Here is a 21353-nt window from a genome sequence, read left to right on the forward strand (position 1 = left end):
TATATTTCACCTTTATTTAACCAGGTAGGCCAGTTGAGAGCAAGTTCTCCTTTACAACTGCGACCTGGCCAAGATAAAGCAAAGCAGTGCGACACGAACACAGAGTTACACATGGAATAAACAAACGTAGAGTCAATAACACAATAGAAAAGTCTATATACAGTGTGTGCAAAAGAAGTAAGATTAGGGAGGTAAGGCTATAGTGGTGAAATAATTACAATTTAGCAATTAAACACTGGTGTGATAGATGTGCAGAAGATGAATTTGCAAGTAGAGATACTGGGGTGCAAAGGAGGAAAAATAAACACTATGGGGATGAGGTAGTTGGGTCATGTGTTAAACAAATCAAAATACATTTTATATTTTAGATTCTTCAAAGTAGCCACCCTTTGCCTTGATGACAGCATTGCACACTCTTGGCATTCTCTCAACCAGCTCAATTAACAGGTGTGCCTTGCTAATTTGTGGAATTTTTGCCCCAAACTTGAAACTCACACGCCACCTATGTAGACTACATCGGTTGTAAAGCGAATTAATGTGCTTCATTTTAAGAATTGAGCAATAAATATAGCAGCATAAGAAAGCTGGGATCCTCTTATAAATAGCGGCCAGTCAAAACTCTTGTTTTCACACACGATTTGCCTACCACCCTAATAGGTCCACAGACGACGTAATCGCAATGACACTGCACACTGCCCTAACCCATTTGGACAAGAGGAATACCTGTGTAAGAATGTTGTTAATTGACTACAGCTCAGCATTTAACACCATAGTACCCTCAACTCGTCATTAAGCTCGAGACCCTGGGTCTCGACCCCGCCCTGTGCAACTGGGTCCTGGACTTTCTGACGGGATGCCCCCAGGTGGTGAGGGTAGGAAACAACATCTCCACCCCACTGATCCTCAACACTGGGGCCCCACAAGGGTGCGTTCTCAGCCCTCTCCTGTACTCCGTGTTCACCCATGACTGCTTGGCCATGCACGCCTCCGACTCAATCATCAAGTTTGCAGGCGACACTACAGTGGTAGGCTTGATTACCAACAACGACGAGACTGCCTACAGGGAGGAGGTGAGGGCCCTCGGAGTGTGGTGGCAGGAAATTAACCTCACACTCAACGTCAACAAAACAAAGGAGATGATTGTGGAGTTCAGGAAACAGCAGAGGGAGCACCCCCCTATCCACATCGACGGGACAGTAGTGGAGGAGATGGAAAGTTATAATTTCCTCGGGGTACACATCACGGACAAACTGAAATGGTCCACCCACACAGACAGCGTGTTGAAGGTGCAACAGTGCCTCTTAAACCTCAGGAGGCTGAAGAAATTTGTCTTGTCACCAAAAACAAGCTTTTACAGATGCACAATCGAGAGCATCCTGTCGGGCTGTATCACCGCCTGGTACGGCAACTGCTTCGCCCACAACCGTAAGGCTCTCCAGGGGGTAGTGAGGTCTGCACAACGCATCACTGGGGGCAAACTACCTGCCATCCAGGACACCTACACCACCCGATGTCACAGGAAGGCCAAAAAGATCATCAAGGACAACAACCACCCGAACCACTGCCTGTTCACCACGCTATCATCCAGAAGGCGAGGCCAGTACAGGTGCATCAAAGCTGGGACCGAGAGACTGAAAAACAGCTATCTCAAGGTAAACAGCCATCACTAACATTGAGTGGCTGCTGCCAACATACTGACTAAAATCTCTAGCCACTTAATAATAAAAAATTGGATGTAATAAATGTATCACTAGTCACTTTAAGCAATGCCACTTTATATAATGTTAACATACCCTACATTACTCATCTCATATGTATATGCTGTACTCTATAACATCTACTTGCCTATGCCGTTCGGCCATCGCTCATCCATATATTTATATGTACATATTCTTAATAATTCCTTTACACTTGTGTGTGTGTGTATAAGGTAGTTGTGAAATTGTTAGATTACTTGTTAGATATTACTGCATGGTCGGAACTAGAAGCACAAGCATTTCACTACACTCGCATTAACATCTGCTAACCATGTGTATGTGACCAATAAAATTCGATTTGATTTGAAAGGGCTTATAAGAATATGTTTGACTAGGTTCTGTAGGCTATTTGGCCACTTTAGTTGTGATACAAACTTTGTCAAAACATATAGGTATATGGGCTAGGCTATATGTGTGCCACTATGATTTGAAAAAGTAGCACAAAGGCATGCGCTTATTCTTGCCATAGAGTGCACTCGCTGGGCATCAGTGATAATAAGTGATAACATTAGTGATAATACATCATTCACAAGTGATAATATTGTCACCCATCAGACTGTTCTCAATTTAATCATGTCTTTACATATACATGTGAAATTAGTTTTGATTGGACCATTATCATGCACCTGTCAAAAACATACATTTCAACCTATGCACTTAAATACCAAATGGAGGGTGCTTTTCCCGCAGTTACTTTTCATGCCAGCCAGGTAGGCTACTCCTGTTGAAAAGCAATGTGCTTAATATTTGGAAAGTTGAGAAATAAATATACTAGACCTAGCACATAGAAACCTGATGGGATCCTCCTGTTTTTATACTGTTTTCTCAAGCCTATACAAATGTTGCGCAACATGAGCTCATGGGCTCTCATGAAGTGTTTGATTAGATTTTCGATTACATTTGCATTGATGTCAGAGTGATTAGAGGAACAACAAAGGGAGGCCATGCATGACTTAAATGTAAAAAGGAATACATTTATTAAACTAAATAATAAATACAAAACGTAACATAAGCTGTGGACGTCTGTAGGATCAGTAGTGTATGCAGTGTGTGGATGAGTGGAGAGGGGATTGTCTGGTGAAAATAGACAAAAAAAACTAAAGGTGGACAAAGCCAGCATGCCAGTCAGGGAAGAGAGTGTTGGCTGATGTCGCCACCCTTTATATCCTGCAGGCCCAGACTTCTGCGTCTAAGTGCTTGCGCCTCAGGAGAAACACGGTAGAAGCGCTGCATTATTGGCTAAGCATCTCCAACATCAACACCATGCTCAATGAGATGAGTACGAGAGGGCGTATCAGACAACAGTGCAGAATAACTTTCAATGAATTCAACCAACTCAGCACGTTTACCGTGTTGTATGGTGAAAACAGATCAGAAAACCAAAAGGTGGTGGAAGCCAGCCTGCCAGTCAGGGAAGAGAGAGAGTGTTGGCTGATGTGGCCACCCTTTATAGTCTGCAGGCCAAACCTGCCCAGGTGTGCCATATCAGCTGACAATCCTCCCAGCTCTGCCCACTGGCCTCCTGCAACAACAGACTACCAAACAGGAGATCCCAGCAGACAGAGTGGGAGACACCCCCCCCCCTTAAGAGTGGTGTTCCACCACAAACCTAAAACAGAAACAACCCTCCCTCTCCCACCTTAGCAACCTCTGATCCTAAGGAGCATTTTAAGAGGTAGAGAAAGAGAGACAGAGTCGGGGAAACAAGAGGGGGACAGGAGAGGACAGACAAGTTGCCCAAAACAATAACAAAACTATGGCATGAGAGCATGGGACAAGGCATCAGCAAGGACATTTTATTTGCCCTTAATATGGCGAATGTCCAAACTGTACGGCTGCAAAAACAGCGCCCACCTCATAAGCCTCTGATTAGGGTTCTGCAAGGTCCGCAGAAACGTCAAGGGATTATGATCTGTGTACACCATGAGAGAGGTGCCACCTGAACCAACAAACACATCGAAATTTTGGAGAGCCCAAATAAACGCAAGTGGTTCCTTCTCTAACACAGAATAATTGAGCTGGTACGAGTTAAACTTCTTAGAGAAGTAACTAATTGGACGGTCCAGCCCTTGGACATCTGCCTGCAACAGAACAGCGCCAACTCCTACATTACTAGAATTTACATGGAGTATGAACGGATCATTCAAACAAGGGGCAACAAGCACTGGGGAAGAGCACAAGTGACTTTACATTCTCAAACGCAGCTTGACATCTGTCTGACCAAATATACTTCACCTGAGCCTTAAAACCTCTTGAAGCTAGGGGGCAGAATTTTTATGTTTGGAAAAATAACTTTCTTATTGTAAGCTGCCTATTTCTCAGGTCCAGATGCTAGAATATGCATATAATTGACAGAGTAGGATAGAAAACACTCTAAAGTTTCCAAAATTGTCAAAATATTGTCTGTGAGTATAACAGAACTGATTTTGCAAGCGAAAACCTGAGAAAATCCAACCCGGAAGTGACTTCTATTTTGAAACATCCCTGTTCCATTGCCTGCCTATCCTCCATTTTAAAGGGATATCAACCAGATTCCTTTTCCTGTGGCTTCCTCAGGGTGTGAACAGTCTTTAGACATAGTTTCAAGCTTTTATTTTGAAAAAGTAGCGCGATTTTATCAAACGCGTCAGTGGATAGACGGATGTCCCTCCATTAGTTCTTGCGCGCGACACTGGATGCTCGACATTCTCTTTCTCTCCAGTATTGAATAGTTTACAGTCCGGTTGAAATATTATCGATTATTGATGTTAAAAACAACCTGAGGTTTGATTATTAAAAACGTTTGACAAGTTTCTACGACCTTTACGGATACTATATGGAATTTTCGTTAAGCCTTGATCGCTTGCCTAAGGCTGTGGAATACTGAACATAACGCGTCAAACAAATGGAGGTATTTTGATATTTAAAAAAATCTTTATTGAACAAAAGGAACATTTGTGTAACTGGGAGTCTCGTGAGTGCAAACATCCGAAGATCATCAAAGGTAAGCGATTAATTTTATTGCTTTTCTGGCTTTCGTGACCAATTTACATGGCTGCTAGGTGTTCATAATGTTTTGTCTAGTGATCGATAAACTCACAAACGTTTGGATTGCTTTCGCTGTAAAGCATATTTTCAAAATCTGACACGATAGGTGGATTAACAACGAGGTAAGCTGTGTTTTGGTATATTTCACTTGTGACTTCATGAAAATAAATATTTTTAGTATTTGTTTTTAATTTGGCGCTCTGCAATTCAGCGGTTGTTTACGAAAATGATCCCGCTAAAGGGATCCGTGCGTCAAGAAGTTTTTAAGCAAGTCTGTCAGGGGTGCTACTACTGCGTTGAAGTTCTTACAGAAGCTTTGAAAATAACCAACCATACCGAGAAAGCGCATAAGCTCCTTCTTAGTCATGGGAGGCGGACACTGCTCAATAGCTTCAACTTTGGCGAGCACTGGGCGAACCACACCCTGACCGACCACTTTTCCCAGATAAGTGACCGTTGCCTTAGCAAACTCACATTTGGCCAGATTACCTGTCAACGCGCCCAAGCCAACCTATCAAACAATGCTTGAATATGTTGGACATGCTGAGACCAGGTGTCACTATAAATGACCACTTCTTCCAAGTACATCGCACATCCATCCAGACCAGAGACAACACGGTTCATGAGACGCTGAAATGTTGCAGGTGCATTACGCAAACCAAAAGCCATAACTATATAAGAATACAGTCCGGACGTTGTGATGAAAGCACAAATCTTCCTTGCTCTAGGAGACAAGGGGACCTGCCAGTACCCTTTTAGAAGATCAAACTTGCTCACAAATTTTGTAGAATCCACTTGATCAACACAATAATCCATACGAGGAAGAGGAAAGGAATCAGGCTTCGTAATGTTAACTTTAAGATAGTTTGTGCATGGCCTAAAAGATGCATCAGGCTTCTTGACTAACAGACAAGGGGAAGCCCAACTGGAACAAGAATATTAAGCAATATCGTTATCCAACATGTACTTGACTTCTGCGTCTAAGTACTTGCGCCTGTTAAGAGAAACACGGTAGAAGTGCTGCTTTATTGGCTAAGCATCGCCGACATCAACATCATGCTCAATGAGATGAGTACGAGTATCAGTCAACAGTGCAGAATAACTTTCAATGAGTTCGATTAACTCAGCACGTTTACCATTTACCGTGTTGTATGGTGAAACCAGACCAGAAAACCAAAAGGTGGTGGAAGCCAGCCTGCCAGTCAGGGAAGAGAGAGAGTGTTGGCTGATGTGGCCACCCTTAGTCTGCAGGCCAAACCTGCCCAGGTGTGCCATATCAGCTGACAATCCTCCCAGCTCTGCCCACTGGCCTCCTGCAACAACAGACTACCAAACAGGAGATCCCAGCAGACAGAGTGGGAGGGACGTCACAAGCATGAACCTGCAGGAGCGAGTCACTGCTTTGATATTTGCAGAGAACAGCAGGATGTTGTCCAGGGTCATGCCAAGGTTCTTTACACTCTGGGAGGGTGACACCATGGAGTTGTCAACCGTGATGGAGAGTTCTTGGAGTGGGCAGGCCTTCCATGGGAGGAAGAGCAGCTCTGTCTTGTTGAGCTTGAAGTGGTGGGCCGACATCCAAGCTGAGACATCTGCCAGGCACGCAGAGATGTGTGTCGCCAGCTAGGTGTCAGAAGGGGAGACGGAGAAAGTAGTTGAGTATCATCCGCATAGCAATAATAGGAGAGACCATGTGAGGATATGGCCGAGTGACTTGGTGCATAGAGAGAAGAGGAGAGGGCCTAGAACCGTACCCTGGGGGACACCAATAGTGAGAGTACGTGGTGCAGGTTATCGGTCGGCCGGACGTCACTAGTCGCAGGATTAGTGAGGTCATAGGATGCAGAACGGGAGGATAGTAGGGTCGAAGAGGCAGAATCAGGAGACAGGAGGGAGAAAGATTTAGCAGAAGGGAGAGATGATAGGATAAAGGAAGAGAGTAGTAGTAGTGGGAGAGAAAGAGCGAAGATTGTGATGGTATATTACCATTTTGGGTAGGGACTCAGTGGTTGGAGGAGAGGGAGACAAAGGAAACAAAGTGGTGATCAGAGAGCTGAAGGGGGGTTGCCGTGAGATTAGTAGACAAACAGCCTCTTGTAAAGATGAGGTCAAGCGTAGTGCCTGCCTTGTGAGTGGGAGGAGACTGGGAAAGGGTGAGGGCAAAAGAGGCAAGGAGGTGAACGAAACGTTGGGAGGTTGAAGTCGCCCAGTATGAAGAGCAGTGAGCCATTGTCAGGAAATTAGATTATCAAGGTCTCAAGCTCATTGAGGAACTCTCTACGGGGCACCTGGTGGGTGGTAGATGATAGGAACGTTAAGCTTGAGTGGACAAATGACAGTGACATAGGGCTGTGCTGGTCATGAAATTTTGTCGGCTAGTTATTGTCATGCAAAAGACTGCAAGTCTCATGGTAATTGACCATTTCTAAACAAACTCATTTAGCATCTCCAGGCCCACACACACACACAAGCTGCTGCTGTGTGCCTTTGGAACATGTACATTTTAACAAGTCTAATACATCTATTTAATATACACCATAACAATAAATCCATTATTATTTTAAGTAGGTCTAAAGAAACATTATGATATCAAGAAAATGTATTTCAGATTAACAGAATGTGAGTTTGCCAACTGTATGTTATCTGGCTATGCACCATGATATAGGCTGTAGGCTTGTTCATTTAGCAGACAAGATACAGTGGGGCAAAAAAGTGTTTAGTCAGCCACCAATTGTGCAAGTTCTCCCACTTAAAAAGATGAGAGAGGCCTGTAATTTTCATCATAGGTACACTTCAACTATGACAGACAAAATGAGAAAGAAAAATCCAGAAAATCACATTGTAGGATTTGTAATGGATTTTTTTGCAAATTATGGTGGAAAATAAGTATTTGGTCAATAACAAAAGTTTCTCAATACTTTGTTATATACCCTTTGTTGGCAATGACAGAGGTCAAACGTTTTCTGTAAGTCTTCACAAGGTTTTCACACACTGTTGCTGTTATTTTGGCCCAATCCTCCATGCAGATCTCCTCTAGAGCAGTGATGTTTTGGGGCTGTTGCTGGGCAACACGGACTTTCAACTCCCTCCAAAGATTTTCTATGGGGTTGAGATCTGGAGACTGGCTAGGCCACTCCAGGACCTTGAAATGCTTCTTACGAAGCCACTCCTTCGTTGCCCGGGCGGTGTGTTTGGGATCATTGTCATGCGGAATGACCCAGCCACGTTTCATCTTCAATGCCCTTGCTGATGGAAGGAGGTTTTCACTCAAAATGTCACGATACATGGCCCCATTCATTCTTTCCTTTACACGGGTCAGTCGTCCTGGTCCCTTTGCAGAAAAACAGCCCCAAAGCATGATGTTTCCACCCCCATGCTTCACAGTAGGTATGGTGTTCTTTGGATGCAACTCAGCATTCTTTGTCCTCCAAACACGACGAGTTGAGTTTTTACCAAAAAGTTCTATTTTGGTTTCATCTGACCATATGACATTCTCCCAATCTTCTTCTGGATCATCCAAATGCTCTCTAGCAAACTTCAGATGGGCCTGGACATGTACTGGCTTAAGCAGGGGGACACGTCTGGCACTGCAGGATTTGAGACCCTGGCGGCGTAGTGTGTTACTGATGGTAGGCTTTGTCACTTTGGTCCCAGCTCTCTGCAGGTCATTCACTAGGTTCCCCCGTGGGGTTCTGGGATTTTTGCTCACCGTTCTTGTGATCATTTTGAGATCATTTTGAGATCTTGCGTGGAGCCCCAGATCGAGGGAGATTATCAGTGGTCTTGTATGTCTTCCATTTCCTAATAATTGCTCCCACAGTTGATTTCTTCAAACCAAGCTGCTTACCTATTGCAGATTCAGTCTTCCCAGCCTGGTGCAGGTCTACAATTTTGTTTCTGGTGTCCTTTGACAGCTCTTTGGTCTTGGCCATAGTGGAGTTTGGAGTGTGACTGTTTGAGGTTGTGGACAGGTGTCTTTTATACTGATAACAAGTTCAAACAGGTGCCATTAATACAGGTAACGAGTGGAGGACAGAGGAGCCTCTTAAAGAAGAAGTTACAGGTCTGTGAGAGCCAGAAATCTTGCTTGTTTGTAGGTGACCAAATACTTATTTTCCACCATAATTTGCAAATAAATTTATAAAAAATCCTACAATGTGACTTTCTGGATTTTTTTTCCTCATTTTGTCTGTCATAGTTGAAGTGTACCTATAAGGAAAATTACAGGCCTCGCTCATCTTTTTAAGTGGGAGAACTTGCACAATTGGTGGCTGACTAAAATACTTTTTTGCCCCACTGTATGCTTAAGTCCTGTGTCATTATATTATATTCAATTGTTTTATAGTAAGAAGAATATAATTGAACTTAGCTGAATAAAATAGAAAGGATTTTTTTCCCATTCCGGAGCGAGTGCGCATATGAAGGGGAACATAAAAGTGATGATTTGAAACAGGTCCTAAAAGCTACGCTAGATTTAGAGTTATTTGGCAACTTTAGTTGTTAATGATTCAAACCTTAGAATGACTTAGAAAATCAAAACATACTGTATATGGACTGCATGATGCGAGTAAAGGCTATTAATGATTTCAGAAAATCGCAAAAAAGCTTGAGCTGTGTTCGTTGCCTCAGGCTGCACACACTGTTCTCTAATCAAGTGACCATAGTACCACCCATCAGACTATTCTCAATGTAATATTGTCTTTACTAATATGTTAAATTAGTTTGGATTTAGAATGGCCCATTTATCAAATGGGCAGGAACAGGAGCAGGAGAAAAAAAGACATGTCATCTGCCTATTAGTTCAGGTAGGCTACTCCGGTCCGGTTATTTAACAGTGCATCAACCACTGTTTGAGGAGCATGCAGCAAGCCTCTCACTGCGTGACAGGTGATATTCCGCCCTGTATGCAGTGGTGGAAAAAGTACCCAATTGTCATACTTAAGTAAAAGTAAAGATACCTTAGTAGAAAATTACTAAAGTGAAAGTCACCCATTAAAATAGTCTAAAAGTATTTGGTTTTAAATATACTTAAGTATCAAAAGTAAATGCTAGAATGTACTTAAGTATCAAAAGTAAAAGTATAAATAATTTCTAATTCCTTATATTAAGCAAAGCAGAGGGCCACATTATCTTGTTTTTTAATTTTTTCACGGATAGCCAGGGTCAACTTAGACAATTTACAAAGGAAGCATGTGGTTAGTGAGTCTGCCAGATCACAGACAGTAGAGATGACATGGGATGTTCTCTTGATAAGTGTGTGAATTAGACGATTTACCTGTCCTGATAAGCATTCAAAATGTACTTTTGGGTGTCAGGGAAAATGTATGGACTAAAAAGTGTATATAACTTTCTCCAGGAATGTAGTGAAGTAAAAGTTGTCAAAAATATTAATGGGTAAGTAAAGTACAGATTCCCCAAAAAACGACTTAAGTAGTACGTTCAAGTATTTTTACTTAAGTACTTTACACCACTGCCTGTATGCCATGGGCTCCCTGTTCCTGCAGCTACCAAGTGCTTATTTGGGAAACCAAGGGAAATCTGTTAGGGAACATTGAAAGTAACATGTTTTCACAACAAAACATATTTCATTAAACTGTTGACAGCTCCTGTCTCTGTGTGCTTGAGAAAGTAATGAAGGAGAAAGGGGAGGAGATGGAAACGCACGGTGGTGAGATATTCTGCAGCTAAAGGTAGCACTATGTGTCACCCTATTAATTAGGACATTATTACAGATTTCATATTACTAGGATATTCAAAATAAAATAGTAATTCACTATTGCAGGCTAACTCTGTAAGCCAACCTGCACAATCAATGAACCAACAGCATCGCCTAGGCCTATACGTTCTCTCCCAGACTCATTGATAGAAGGTTTGGAGTATAGTAGAAGGCAACCTGTCCATCCAGTATGCATAATAATACATTCCACACTCAAAGGCAATTACTAGAATTTAAGACATCTTAAATCCTATTTTTAATGTTTTTGTGTGGGGCGTAATATGCGGTAGGCTATGTATTGTATAACGAACTCCACAATCATTATTTTAATTCTGGGTTTTTTCAGACTTGGGCTCATATAGACCTTTGCATATGTATAAGCTCTAATATGTGTATTGTGTTTTGAATGAATCCTCACCTTACAAAGCGCTGGCCATTTCGTTGTGTTAGGCTTTGAAACAACACCCACAATGATTATGTTTTACACTCAGTTTCAACCTGCTGTTGAACACAGTGAGGTGAGTTTTGAAACCACAATACTGTTTTGATGATAAGTGTTTGATGTGATTTTTTTATTGCATTGAAGTCAGAGTGGTTAGAAGGACAATAGAGCCCTGAGTACCAGGCCATTAGGACCTGATGGAGGGACAATAGAGCCCCGAGTACCAGGCCATTAGGACCTGATGGAGGGACAATAGAGCCCTGAGTACCAGGCCATTAGGACCTTTCGGAGGGACAATAGAGCCCTGAGTACCAGGCCATTAGGACCTGATGGAGGGACAATAGAGCCCTGAGTACCAGGCCATTAGGACCTGATGGAGGGACAATAGAGCCCTGAGTACCAGGCCATTAGGACCTGATGGAGGGACAATAGAGCCCTGAGTACCAGGCCATTTAGGACCTGATGGAGGGACAATAGAGCCCTGAGTACCAGGCCATTAGGAGCTGATGGAGGGACAATAGAGCCCTGAGTACCAGGCCATTAGGACCTGATGGAGGGACAATAGAGTCCTGAGTACCAGGCCATTAGGACCTGATGGAGGGACAATAGAGCCCTGAGTACCAGACCATTAGGACCTGATGGAGGGACAATAGAGTTCTGAGTACCAGGAGTTGGATACTACCAACACATGTCCTGACTGCATAAAAGGAGATTACCATGACTCAATGGTCATGTAGAATTTTACTGCGGTCATGACTCATGAGTGCTGATTTGGCTGTAAATACGATCACCACAACAGCATAGAATTCAAATGACAAGATGGAAAGGTGAGTGAGGGAGAAATGAGCAGCCCTGTGCAACCACCGCGAAGACCAGATGCTCTCGGACTATGAAGGAAAACGTAGTCAGATGAAGAGAGAGCAGCTGGAGTAGCAGTGTTCTCTAGGTTGATCCATGTCTCCACCAGGGCCAAAAGTCTTGGGACTGAAGGGCAGCATAGGCTGAGATTAACTCTGTTCTTGACCGCAGATCAGCAGTTCCAAATGCTGCCAGAGACTAGGAATTCCACATGGGTTGTGTGCACAGGGTACAGTGAATAAATGTACTAAAATGGAATCAAATTGAAATTTCAATGTTCAAATGGTACCACAAAGATGGTTGGAGATCCACACAGAAAATCTTTACTTGAAGGGGAATATCTGTTGTTTTAAGTTATACTCTCAATATTCCATAGGAAACTTATTGAAATCATAGAAATATAGGCAATAGAATAGACATGACCATTTCAGTTAACATTCGATGGTAGGTGGATCAGCAGTCATCTTTGTGGTAGTAATTAGAAGTTAAAAGTTCAATTCACATTCCAATGGTGTACCAACTAAATTGCAGTGGTCTAAAGGGATAGGTCCATTCTATTAATTATATTTCTATTATTGAAATGACACCAGACCTGTATTCAAGAGCATGTTGTGTCTCAACCCGCACAACAAAAAAACTCAAATGATGGGAAATAGGGTTTAAGCAACAAACAATTTTAAACAATCGGTGTTTAACGTCACTTTAAATAATTGACGTTAAAGGTTTAAATACTACACACACAAAAAATTACAATTCAAATGTTTTTCAAGAAATAATCAAATAGTTTGATAACACTGTTTTGTAAGCTTTTAAATTATATCAAACTCAACTGATTATCTTTTCCAGTGATGAAGACATGGATGTCTCATGGTATGGTTTGAGCATCTTTATCTCCTGAATGTTTTGTCATTCAGGTCCAAAAAGTCACTTTCTGACCACTTCTTCCATGGGCAAACATGTATGGAAAGTTTTGTTTAAATCAAAAGGGATTCTGTCAAAAAGTGATTGAATTCAAATGGATTTTCCCTGAAGTAGTATTCCCTTTCAGATGGTGGTGCTCACTGCTCACACAAACAATGCCAATTATTCCCCCATCCTGTTGTTTTTGGATGGCTTCAGAGCCTGTCAAGAAGCGGAGTGGCTTTGGGCCGCGAGGGGAGGAGGAAAAAAACAAGATACACTCGCTGCAGTGAATGACACCAAACCACAAAACATCTGAATTGTTGTTTTGTGGCTTCCTGCAGCTATGTGGAACAGAGCTGGATTTCATTAGGCAGTTGAACGTCCATCACTCTGCTCTCTTGTGCTTTGTTTGGAGCAGTCTCAGGGCCTGGGCACATGGAGGGGTTGGGAGTGGAGTCTCTGGGCTCGTCCAGACTCCGAGAGAAGCCTGTTTATCAACAGCTCAGCACAGTTCTCTCTTCTCCTCTCCTCTGTTCTGCTCTGTTCTGTTCTGTGTGCAGCAGGAACTCAGTGACCCACCAGCTCAGCTGTCTGCACTGCTGGCTGTTACACATTCACAGCAGCCGCTGGCCACTCTCCCTCTATCTCTCCCTCTGTTGCTTTCTCTCTCTATCTCTCTATCTCTATCTTTCTGTGTTTCTTACTCTCTCTGTCTCTCTCTGGATCTCTCCTATTCTGGCATTCTCACTTCTCATCTGGCTATTTTTCTAGCTCTCTCTGTTTCTTTCCCAATCAAATCAAATCCAATTTTATTTGTCACATGCGCCGAATACAGCAGGTGTAGACCTTAGCGTGAAATGCTTACTTACAAGCCCTTAACCAACAATGCAGTTCAAGAAATAGAGTTAACAAAATATTTACTTAATAAACTAAAGTATAAAATAAAAAGTAACACAATAAAATAACAATAAAAAGGCTATATACAGGGGGTACCCGTACCGAGTCAATGTGCGGGGGTACAGGTTAGTCGAGGTAATTTGTACATGTAAAGTTACGATGCATCATACTCTCTTTCATTATTTCTCACAGTTAATTATATATCTCCCCATTTATTTTCCCCATCTTTCTCTTATATTTATAGTGAATATAAAAAGACGAAAACAGCGAGGATAAAAATGTAAGAATTGTTTACAGGATCCAGAGAGTTTGATTTGAGACAGAGGGAACAGCGAGAGAGAGATGTGGGCTTGGAAACACATGGCGTTTAGTGGTCGCTCAAAGAACACATGTTCCTAACATGGGCAGGCTGAAGCAGGCTGCCTGGCCTGGCCTAGGCTCACCAGGGGACGTGTCCCAGAGCCCAGAGTCTAGTAGTCTGAACGGCTGGGGCCCGGCCTGGAACAAGTGTCTGTCCTCCCATTACTAAGGGGAAATGGCTTCCACATTGGTAGTTAATGGAACTAAGACCTGCCTGGGTCAACAGGGTTTGAAGTGCCCTGGGGCTCTATCCATCCATTCACATGTTAGAGTTACTGTACAGCGCAGGAGTCAATTTAGACCTACATTTGTGTTTATGTTGGCTTGAACCGACTGTTGGTAGTACAGGTTGTGTTTTAGGAACGTTTCCTGGCATCCTGTGGTGTCAGTGTTTTAGTTAGGCACCTGGGAAACATTGCAATCAGCCTTACTTCTGCTGCTGAAAGTACTATGTGCCGTGTGCTATTCTCTCTATAGAGGCTAGTGGTTGTGTCTGTGTCCCTCTGTTTTCCTTCTGCCTGCTCCCTCTGACCTGTGTCCCCTGTCTGTCTCCCTGCAGCACGTGGGCTGTGACCGGATCCTGAGCTCGGACGTGCGCGAGGACCGCTGCCGGATCTGTGGGGGTGACGGGAGCAGCTGTGAGGCCATCGAGGGCCTCTTCAATGACTCCCTGCCTGAAGGAGGTACAGTGTGATATACAGAGCAGGAGTCCCTTCACCACAATACTGCTAGGAAGAAATCTTAATCCTGTTCTTTGAAGCTTACTGCACTATGGTGGTCTCTACAGTAAGAGTTACACTATAAACCCCAGCATACAGTACAGTATGTGGGCACAGTTACAGTAGTGGTAGTGCAGCGGCAGGAGGTATCAATAACTCTCTGAGTAAGGGGATTGTGGGCTGAGGAGTGGGGGGGTCAGAGAGCCCAGGGCTGGGGGGGTGGTGGTGGGCCCCTCTCTCGGGCAGGGCAGGCATGGACAGACAGACACTGAGGGGACTGTTCTGTTCCAAGCCTTGGTAGCAGGACACGTCTCTCTTTTTAAAAGATCCTGATTGCTGCGTTTCTCTCCTCGCACGCTCCACTCCCTCCAACACCACTTCTAGAACAGGCCAATAGCACATACTGTACCTCAATTAGACTGGGGAATAGAACTGAAAAACACAAATAAAACGTCAAAGAAGAAAGGGCCTGTGTTTTGGACCAGGGAGCTCCAGCAACGTTCTGAGAATGAGATGTAGTTACATTTGAGGCATCCACGAGAGAGATTATGCAACCTAATTGGTTTATGGAAATTCTAACAACGCGTGCATGCATTTGTGCATTTGGATTCTGAAACAAGCTAAATATGTGTTGGACTACTGCCTTGCAATGTGAGTTAGGAGTCCTCAGACATTCTGAAAGTAATGTATAATTATCTGTTCACATGCGAGCTCTCTATTTGCATGAGCTACTTAATCTAACAGTTAATCATATAGAGTTACCGGTGAATATCTACAGTACACGTGCCTTGCCCTGTCAACCCCCCCCCCTCCCTCCCTCCTGTAGTTGCAGAATGACCTTTTATTCCGGTACCTATTCCAGTCTAAACACTTTGGCCGTGATTAATGGTTCGTGATGAATTCTGTGGAAGCATGTCAGGGGAAAACTGATACAGCCCAGCCAGATGACACAGAATTAACCATCAGAGTCTCTTAGAAAACCAACCGGTTGTCGAGGGCTTGAGGAAGGCTCAGCCTATAGCTACTCAGTTCTGATCAGGAGACACTCCCGAGGTCTCGGTTCCATCATTCCATCATAGTGACGGTTGGAAGGCTTGTGGTCCTCTGTCCAATTATAGAGCCGTGGGTCATACATGATACTGCATAAACCTTATGCCTTCTTTTATTTTTTGTTTTATTGAACCTTTATTTAACCTGGCAAGTCAGTAAAGAACAAATTATTATTTTACAATGACGGCCAACCCTCCCCTAACCCGGACGACGCTGGGCCAATTGTGCACCACCCTATGGGTCTCCCGATCACAGCCAGTTGTGATACAGCCCGGGATCAAACCAGGGTCTGTAGCGATGCCTCTAGCACTGAGATGCAAAGCCTTAGACCGCTGTACCACTCGGGAGCTAAATTTGCTCTTATAATAAGGGGACCATCCATGAACTCTCTTTTCCATTGGGGGGGAAGGCTGCGGGGAGGGAGGGGTGAGTGGGTTTTTCCTTCACCCGTTCGGGGGGGGGGGGGGGGGGGGGGGCAGGTGGGCACGTGGCAGACAGTTTTAGGTGAAGTTCAGCCAGTGTGGGTTGTGGTAGCCCTGCGACTGCGGAGCCAGACATGTCTATTCTAGGCCCTCTCTCTCCACGACAGCAGCAGCTCTCCTCCCTCCACCCGTCTACCTCCCCCCTCTGGAACCCTCAGAGTGGACACACCTTCCTGAGGTGGCCGCAGCTCAGTGGCTGGGACCACGATGGCCATCTCAGCCTGGGCCTACAGCCTGCCCGACCGCCTGACAGGTCTATTCTGGGTCCGGGCTGATTTACGAGCCACAGAGCACTCAGTCATGTCTACAGGTTTTTTTATGTCTCTGAGGCTCAGACCAATCCTCACTCCTAGGAGGGTTTAAATAGGGTTAGTTGTCAGGCACTAACCAAGCAGTAGAGCTGGTGTTCTGGGCTGGTGTTCTGGGTAGGTTGTTCTGGGGAGGTTGTTCTGGGGAGGTTGTTCTGGGGAGGTTGTTCTGGGGAGGTTTTTCTGGGGAGTTTGTTCTGGGGAGGTATTCTGGGTTGGTGTTCTGGGGAGGTTGTTCTGGGCTGGTGTTCTGGGAAGGTATTCTAGGGAGGTGGTTCTGGGCTGGTGTTCTGGGCTGGTGTTCTGGGCAGGTGTTCTTGGCTGGTGTTCTGGGCAGGTGTTCTGGGGCTGGTGTTCTAGGCTGGTGTTCTGGGAAGGTATTCTAGGGAGGTTGTTCTGGGCTGGTGTTCTGGGGAGGTTGTTCTGGGCTGGTGTTCTGGGGAGTTTGTTCTGGGGAGGTTGTTCTGGGCTGGTGTTCTGGGCTGGTGTTCTGGGGAGGTTGTTCTGGGCTGGTGTTCTGGGCAGCTTGTTCTATCTAGTGATTTACACCTAAGAGTGATGATGGTGCCATATTCTCCTGTGCCTCTGCAACCTTACTACTCCCATCTGGTGTCTGCATTCTCACCTGAGTTATCACCTCCTCCATCTCTCTGTCAGCTGCTCTCTCTCATCTATCTTTCTAGGTTTTCTCTTTCTCCTCTCTTCATCTGTGTAGTCTACCCACTCTTCATCTCTCAAACCCCCCATATCTCTCTCTCTTTCTCTCTCTCTCTCTCGCAGTCTGTGCAGTCTGTAACTCTGGCAGTGGTGGAGGGTTACTCAGGGGTTAAGGGCTGGGGGTTTATTGCTCTTTGGCTCTCTGTTTACCGCACAGGCCCCTGATTGTTAACAGAAAAACCTCTCCCTCTCCGGCCGCCAGGAACCGCAAGTACAGAGCTGGGTTACTGAAATTACTCACAGCATCGACTGCTACTCCAGAGAGGGGTCAAAAGCCAAGCCTCTCCTTTCCTCAGCGGTCGCAACATTGGAATGGATTATTAAATTATTTATTCTGTTTTTTTATGCAAGGCTGAAGTTATTTACAGGGCTGTGGTGGCTGGCTGGACAGCACAGCCTGGCTTCAAACATGGTTACTGTACTCTAGCAGAGGAGCTGAACGTTGCCCAGGAATTTGGTTGGAATCCGAAAGGCTCTGCTTATTCCATTGAAGTCCCACAGAGTAAAACACTACTTATACATCATTCTCCCTCCAGTATGTCAGTGAATAAAACCTCCACCTCTTGCCTTTCTCTTCTTTCTTTGTGTGTGTGTGTGGGGGTGTGTGTACGTGTGTGTGGGTGTGTGTGTGTGATCCCATCCCAGGTTATGAAGAGGTGGTCAGAATCCCCAAAGGATCAGTGTTCATTCATATCCAGGAGCTCAACGTTTCCCTCAACTTCCTAGGTGAGAGTTCATGTCTCTTCTGTGTCACGCAATGTGTTATACTGTTATGACTCATGTTCTATTCTCTAGTGTGCATTCAGACTCTCAAAACTGGAATTAAAATGTAAGTGCATCGTCACATCATCAATGCTGTTATTATATTTGACTAATACCTACCAGCCCGAATTGTTCAGTCTCTTAGATTAAATACCATGACTGTTTTCTCATTAGCTGGGAATGTTGTATGAAATGTCAGATGCAACATACTTTTGTATATATAGTGTGTGGACACCCCTTCAAATGAGTGGATTCGGCTATTTCAGCCACACCCGTTGCTGAGAGGTGTATAAAATCAAGCACACAGCCATGCAATCTCCATAGACAAACATCGGCAGTAGAATGGCCTCGCTGAAGGGCTCAGTGGCTTTAAAAATGGCACCATCATAGGATGCGACCTTTCCAACAAGTCAGTTCATCAAAGGTCTGCCCTGCTAGTGCTGCCCAGGTCAGCTATAAGTGCTGTTATTGCGAAGTAGAAAAGTCTAGGAGCAACAACGGCTCAGCCACGAAGTGATAGGCCACACAAGCTCACAGAACGGGACCGCCAAGTGCTGAAGAGCGTAGCGAGTAAAAGTCATCTGTCCTCGGTTGCAACACTCACTACAGAGTTCCAAACTGCTTCTGGAAGCAATGTCTGCGCAATAACTGTTCGTTGAGAGCTTCATGAAATGGGTTTCCATGACCGAGCAACCACACACAAGCCTAAGATCACCATGCGCAATGCCAAGCATCAGCTGGAGTGGTGTAAAGCTAACCGCCATTGGACTCTGGAGTGATGAATCACACTTCACCATCTTGCAGTCCAACGGACAAATCTGAATTTGGCGGATGCCAGGAGAACGCTACCTACCCGAATGCATTCCAACTGTAAAGTTTGGTGGAGGAGGAAGAATGGTCTGTGGCTGTTTTTCATGGTTCAGGCTAGGCCCCTTAGTTCTAGTGAAGGGAAATATTAACTCTACAGCATACAATGACATTCTAGATGATTCTGTGCTTGCAACTTTGAAGCAACAGTTTGGGGAAGGCCTTTTCCTGTTTCAGCATGACAACGTGAGGCCCATACAGAAATGGTTTGTTGAGATCGGTGTGGAAGAACTTGACTGGCCTGCACAGAGCCCTGACCTCAACCCCATCGAACACTTTGGGATGAATTGGAACGCCGACTGCGAGCCAGGCCTAATCGCTCAACATCAATGCCCGACCTCACTAATGCTCTTGTGGCTGAATGGAAGCAAGTCCCCGCAGCAATCTTCCAACATCTAGTGGAAAGCCTTCCCAGAAGAGTGGAGGCTGTTGTAGCAGCAAAGACGGGACCAACTCCATATTAATGCCCGTGATTTTGGAATTATATGTTCAACTAGCAGGTGTCCACATACTTTTGATCATGTAGTGTACTTTGGCGATATTGTTATCAACCTACTGCATTCCCCTTAAATATATAAATATTTGTGTGCAGGGTGTGCTATTAGCATGCTAACACTCATAAAGGCAGACTGGTAGAATAGCTAGCCATTGCTAGCATTCACTGGTTTAAGTTGAAGTAACTTTTGAGTGTAATGGAGTTGACTGGTGACTATGACATGACTATATATCATTCACGACTTTTGGACGGGAGCTATAAACATTGTTTTAAACTATGTGTGCTGTTATTGCTTGAGATCAGGCTTGGCTGAACTGCTTTCAATGGGGGAAAATTGCTTCTGTTCCCCGCTTCCGTGATTTTAATTGAAAACGTCACTTCTCCATGTGGACCTATACATGCTCTCGTTTCTTCTCTGCTCCAGTGCTGAAGAGTAAAGGGGAACAGTTCTTCATCAATGGGAAGCTGACCATCGACACCCCTCGTAGGTTCGACATCGCAGGGACCACCTTCCACTACCGCCGGCCCACTGACCAACCTGAGACCCTGGAGGCCCTGGGGCCCACCAACATGACTATCATCGTCATGGTAACGGACTAGCTGTGTGTGTTACTATGTATGTGTGTTATGCTAATCATTCTATGTAACAACATATGTGTGTGTGTGTGTGTGTGTGTAGGTACTGGTGAGGGAAGAGAACCCAGGGATCCACTACCGCTTCAACCCTCCAGTCAGCAGAAACCTTTTGAGTGGATATGCCTGGCACTACACATCCTGGTCCCGCTGCTCTGCACTCTGCGCTGGGGGTACAACCACTCCTGGCTCTAATACTCTTTACTGTACTATACATTGGCTCTATCCCTACTCATTGATTGATTGATGATTTTACTGCATCATTAGGAGCTAGTAACATAAGCATTTCACTGCAACCGCTATGGCATCTGCTAAACAGTGTACTCGACCATTAAACTTTGATTTAGTTTGATTTTGAGGGTTGAGAAATACAGCCATATTTATGCAGATAAATCTCTTAGCCAATATTCATTTCATATTCTTGAGCTGCAGGTAGCCTCAAGGTTAGAGTGTTTGGCCAGTAACCAAAACGTCACTGGTTCAAATCTCGGAGCTGACCAGGTGAAAATAAAATTCCAAGTCTGTTGCTGTGCCCTTTATAAATCTCAGTCTGGGTTAGGTGGGCATAGGGATGTTACGGTGACCGTATTACTGCCACACCTGCGGTCATGAGTCATGACGGCAGTCAAATTCCACGTGACCGTTTAGTCACAGTAATTAGGCTTCTCCTAACTGTTGCTGCTGATGGTTATTAGTAACCTATCAAACTTGCTAACTGCCTGGTACTCAGCACTCTATTGTCCCTTCTAATCACTCTGACATCAGTGCAAATGTAATCGAAAATCTAATCAAACACTTCATGAGAGCCCATGAGCTCATGTTGCACAACATTTCTATAGGCTATGCAATTACGTGACAAAACAGAGTGATGGCCTCTTAAAAAGAGGAGGATCCCATCAGCTTTCTACAGGCTAAGCCTACTATGTTTAATTTCTCAACTTTCCTAATATTAAGCACATTGCTTCTCTTTACAACAGGAGTAGCCTACCTGGCTGGCATGAAAATGAACCACGGGAAAAGCATCCTACATTTGCTATTTAAGTGCATAGATGACATGTATTTCTTCCCTCTGCCCCTGTTTCCAGACAGGTGCATGATAATGGTCTATTCTAAATCAAAACAAATTTCACGCATATAAAATGTAGATGTTCCAAAGGTCTGCATCAATGATTGTTGGCTATTCGTGGAAGCCAGGAGATGCTAAATGTGTTTACATTAATTAACAGTCAGTTACCTTGAGACTGGCAGTTATTTGCTTGACAATCACTGACTGACTATTTTATGACCGCCACAGGCCTACCGTGGGCATAATTTGAAAGCTTGTTCTATTGCCAACATAACAAGCTAAGTTATAAAATA

General features: G+C 44.3%; 1 protein-coding gene across 1 annotated transcript in view; it reads left to right on the forward strand.

Moving 5' to 3' along the window:
• Positions 1-21353, forward strand: part of LOC129855576 (A disintegrin and metalloproteinase with thrombospondin motifs 10-like) — a 57964-nt gene that overhangs the window by 29123 nt on the left and 7488 nt on the right. The window contains exons 17-20 of the mRNA XM_055923385.1: positions 14520-14643; positions 17882-17962; positions 19786-19949; positions 20041-20167. Of these exons, the coding sequence (XP_055779360.1) occupies positions 14520-14643; positions 17882-17962; positions 19786-19949; positions 20041-20167 (496 nt within the window). The remainder of the gene's footprint in view (positions 1-14519; positions 14644-17881; positions 17963-19785; positions 19950-20040; positions 20168-21353) is intronic.

This window comes from Salvelinus fontinalis, chromosome 5 (genome assembly GCF_029448725.1).
Source record: "Salvelinus fontinalis isolate EN_2023a chromosome 5, ASM2944872v1, whole genome shotgun sequence".
NCBI classification, from domain to species: domain Eukaryota; kingdom Metazoa; phylum Chordata; class Actinopteri; order Salmoniformes; family Salmonidae; genus Salvelinus; species Salvelinus fontinalis.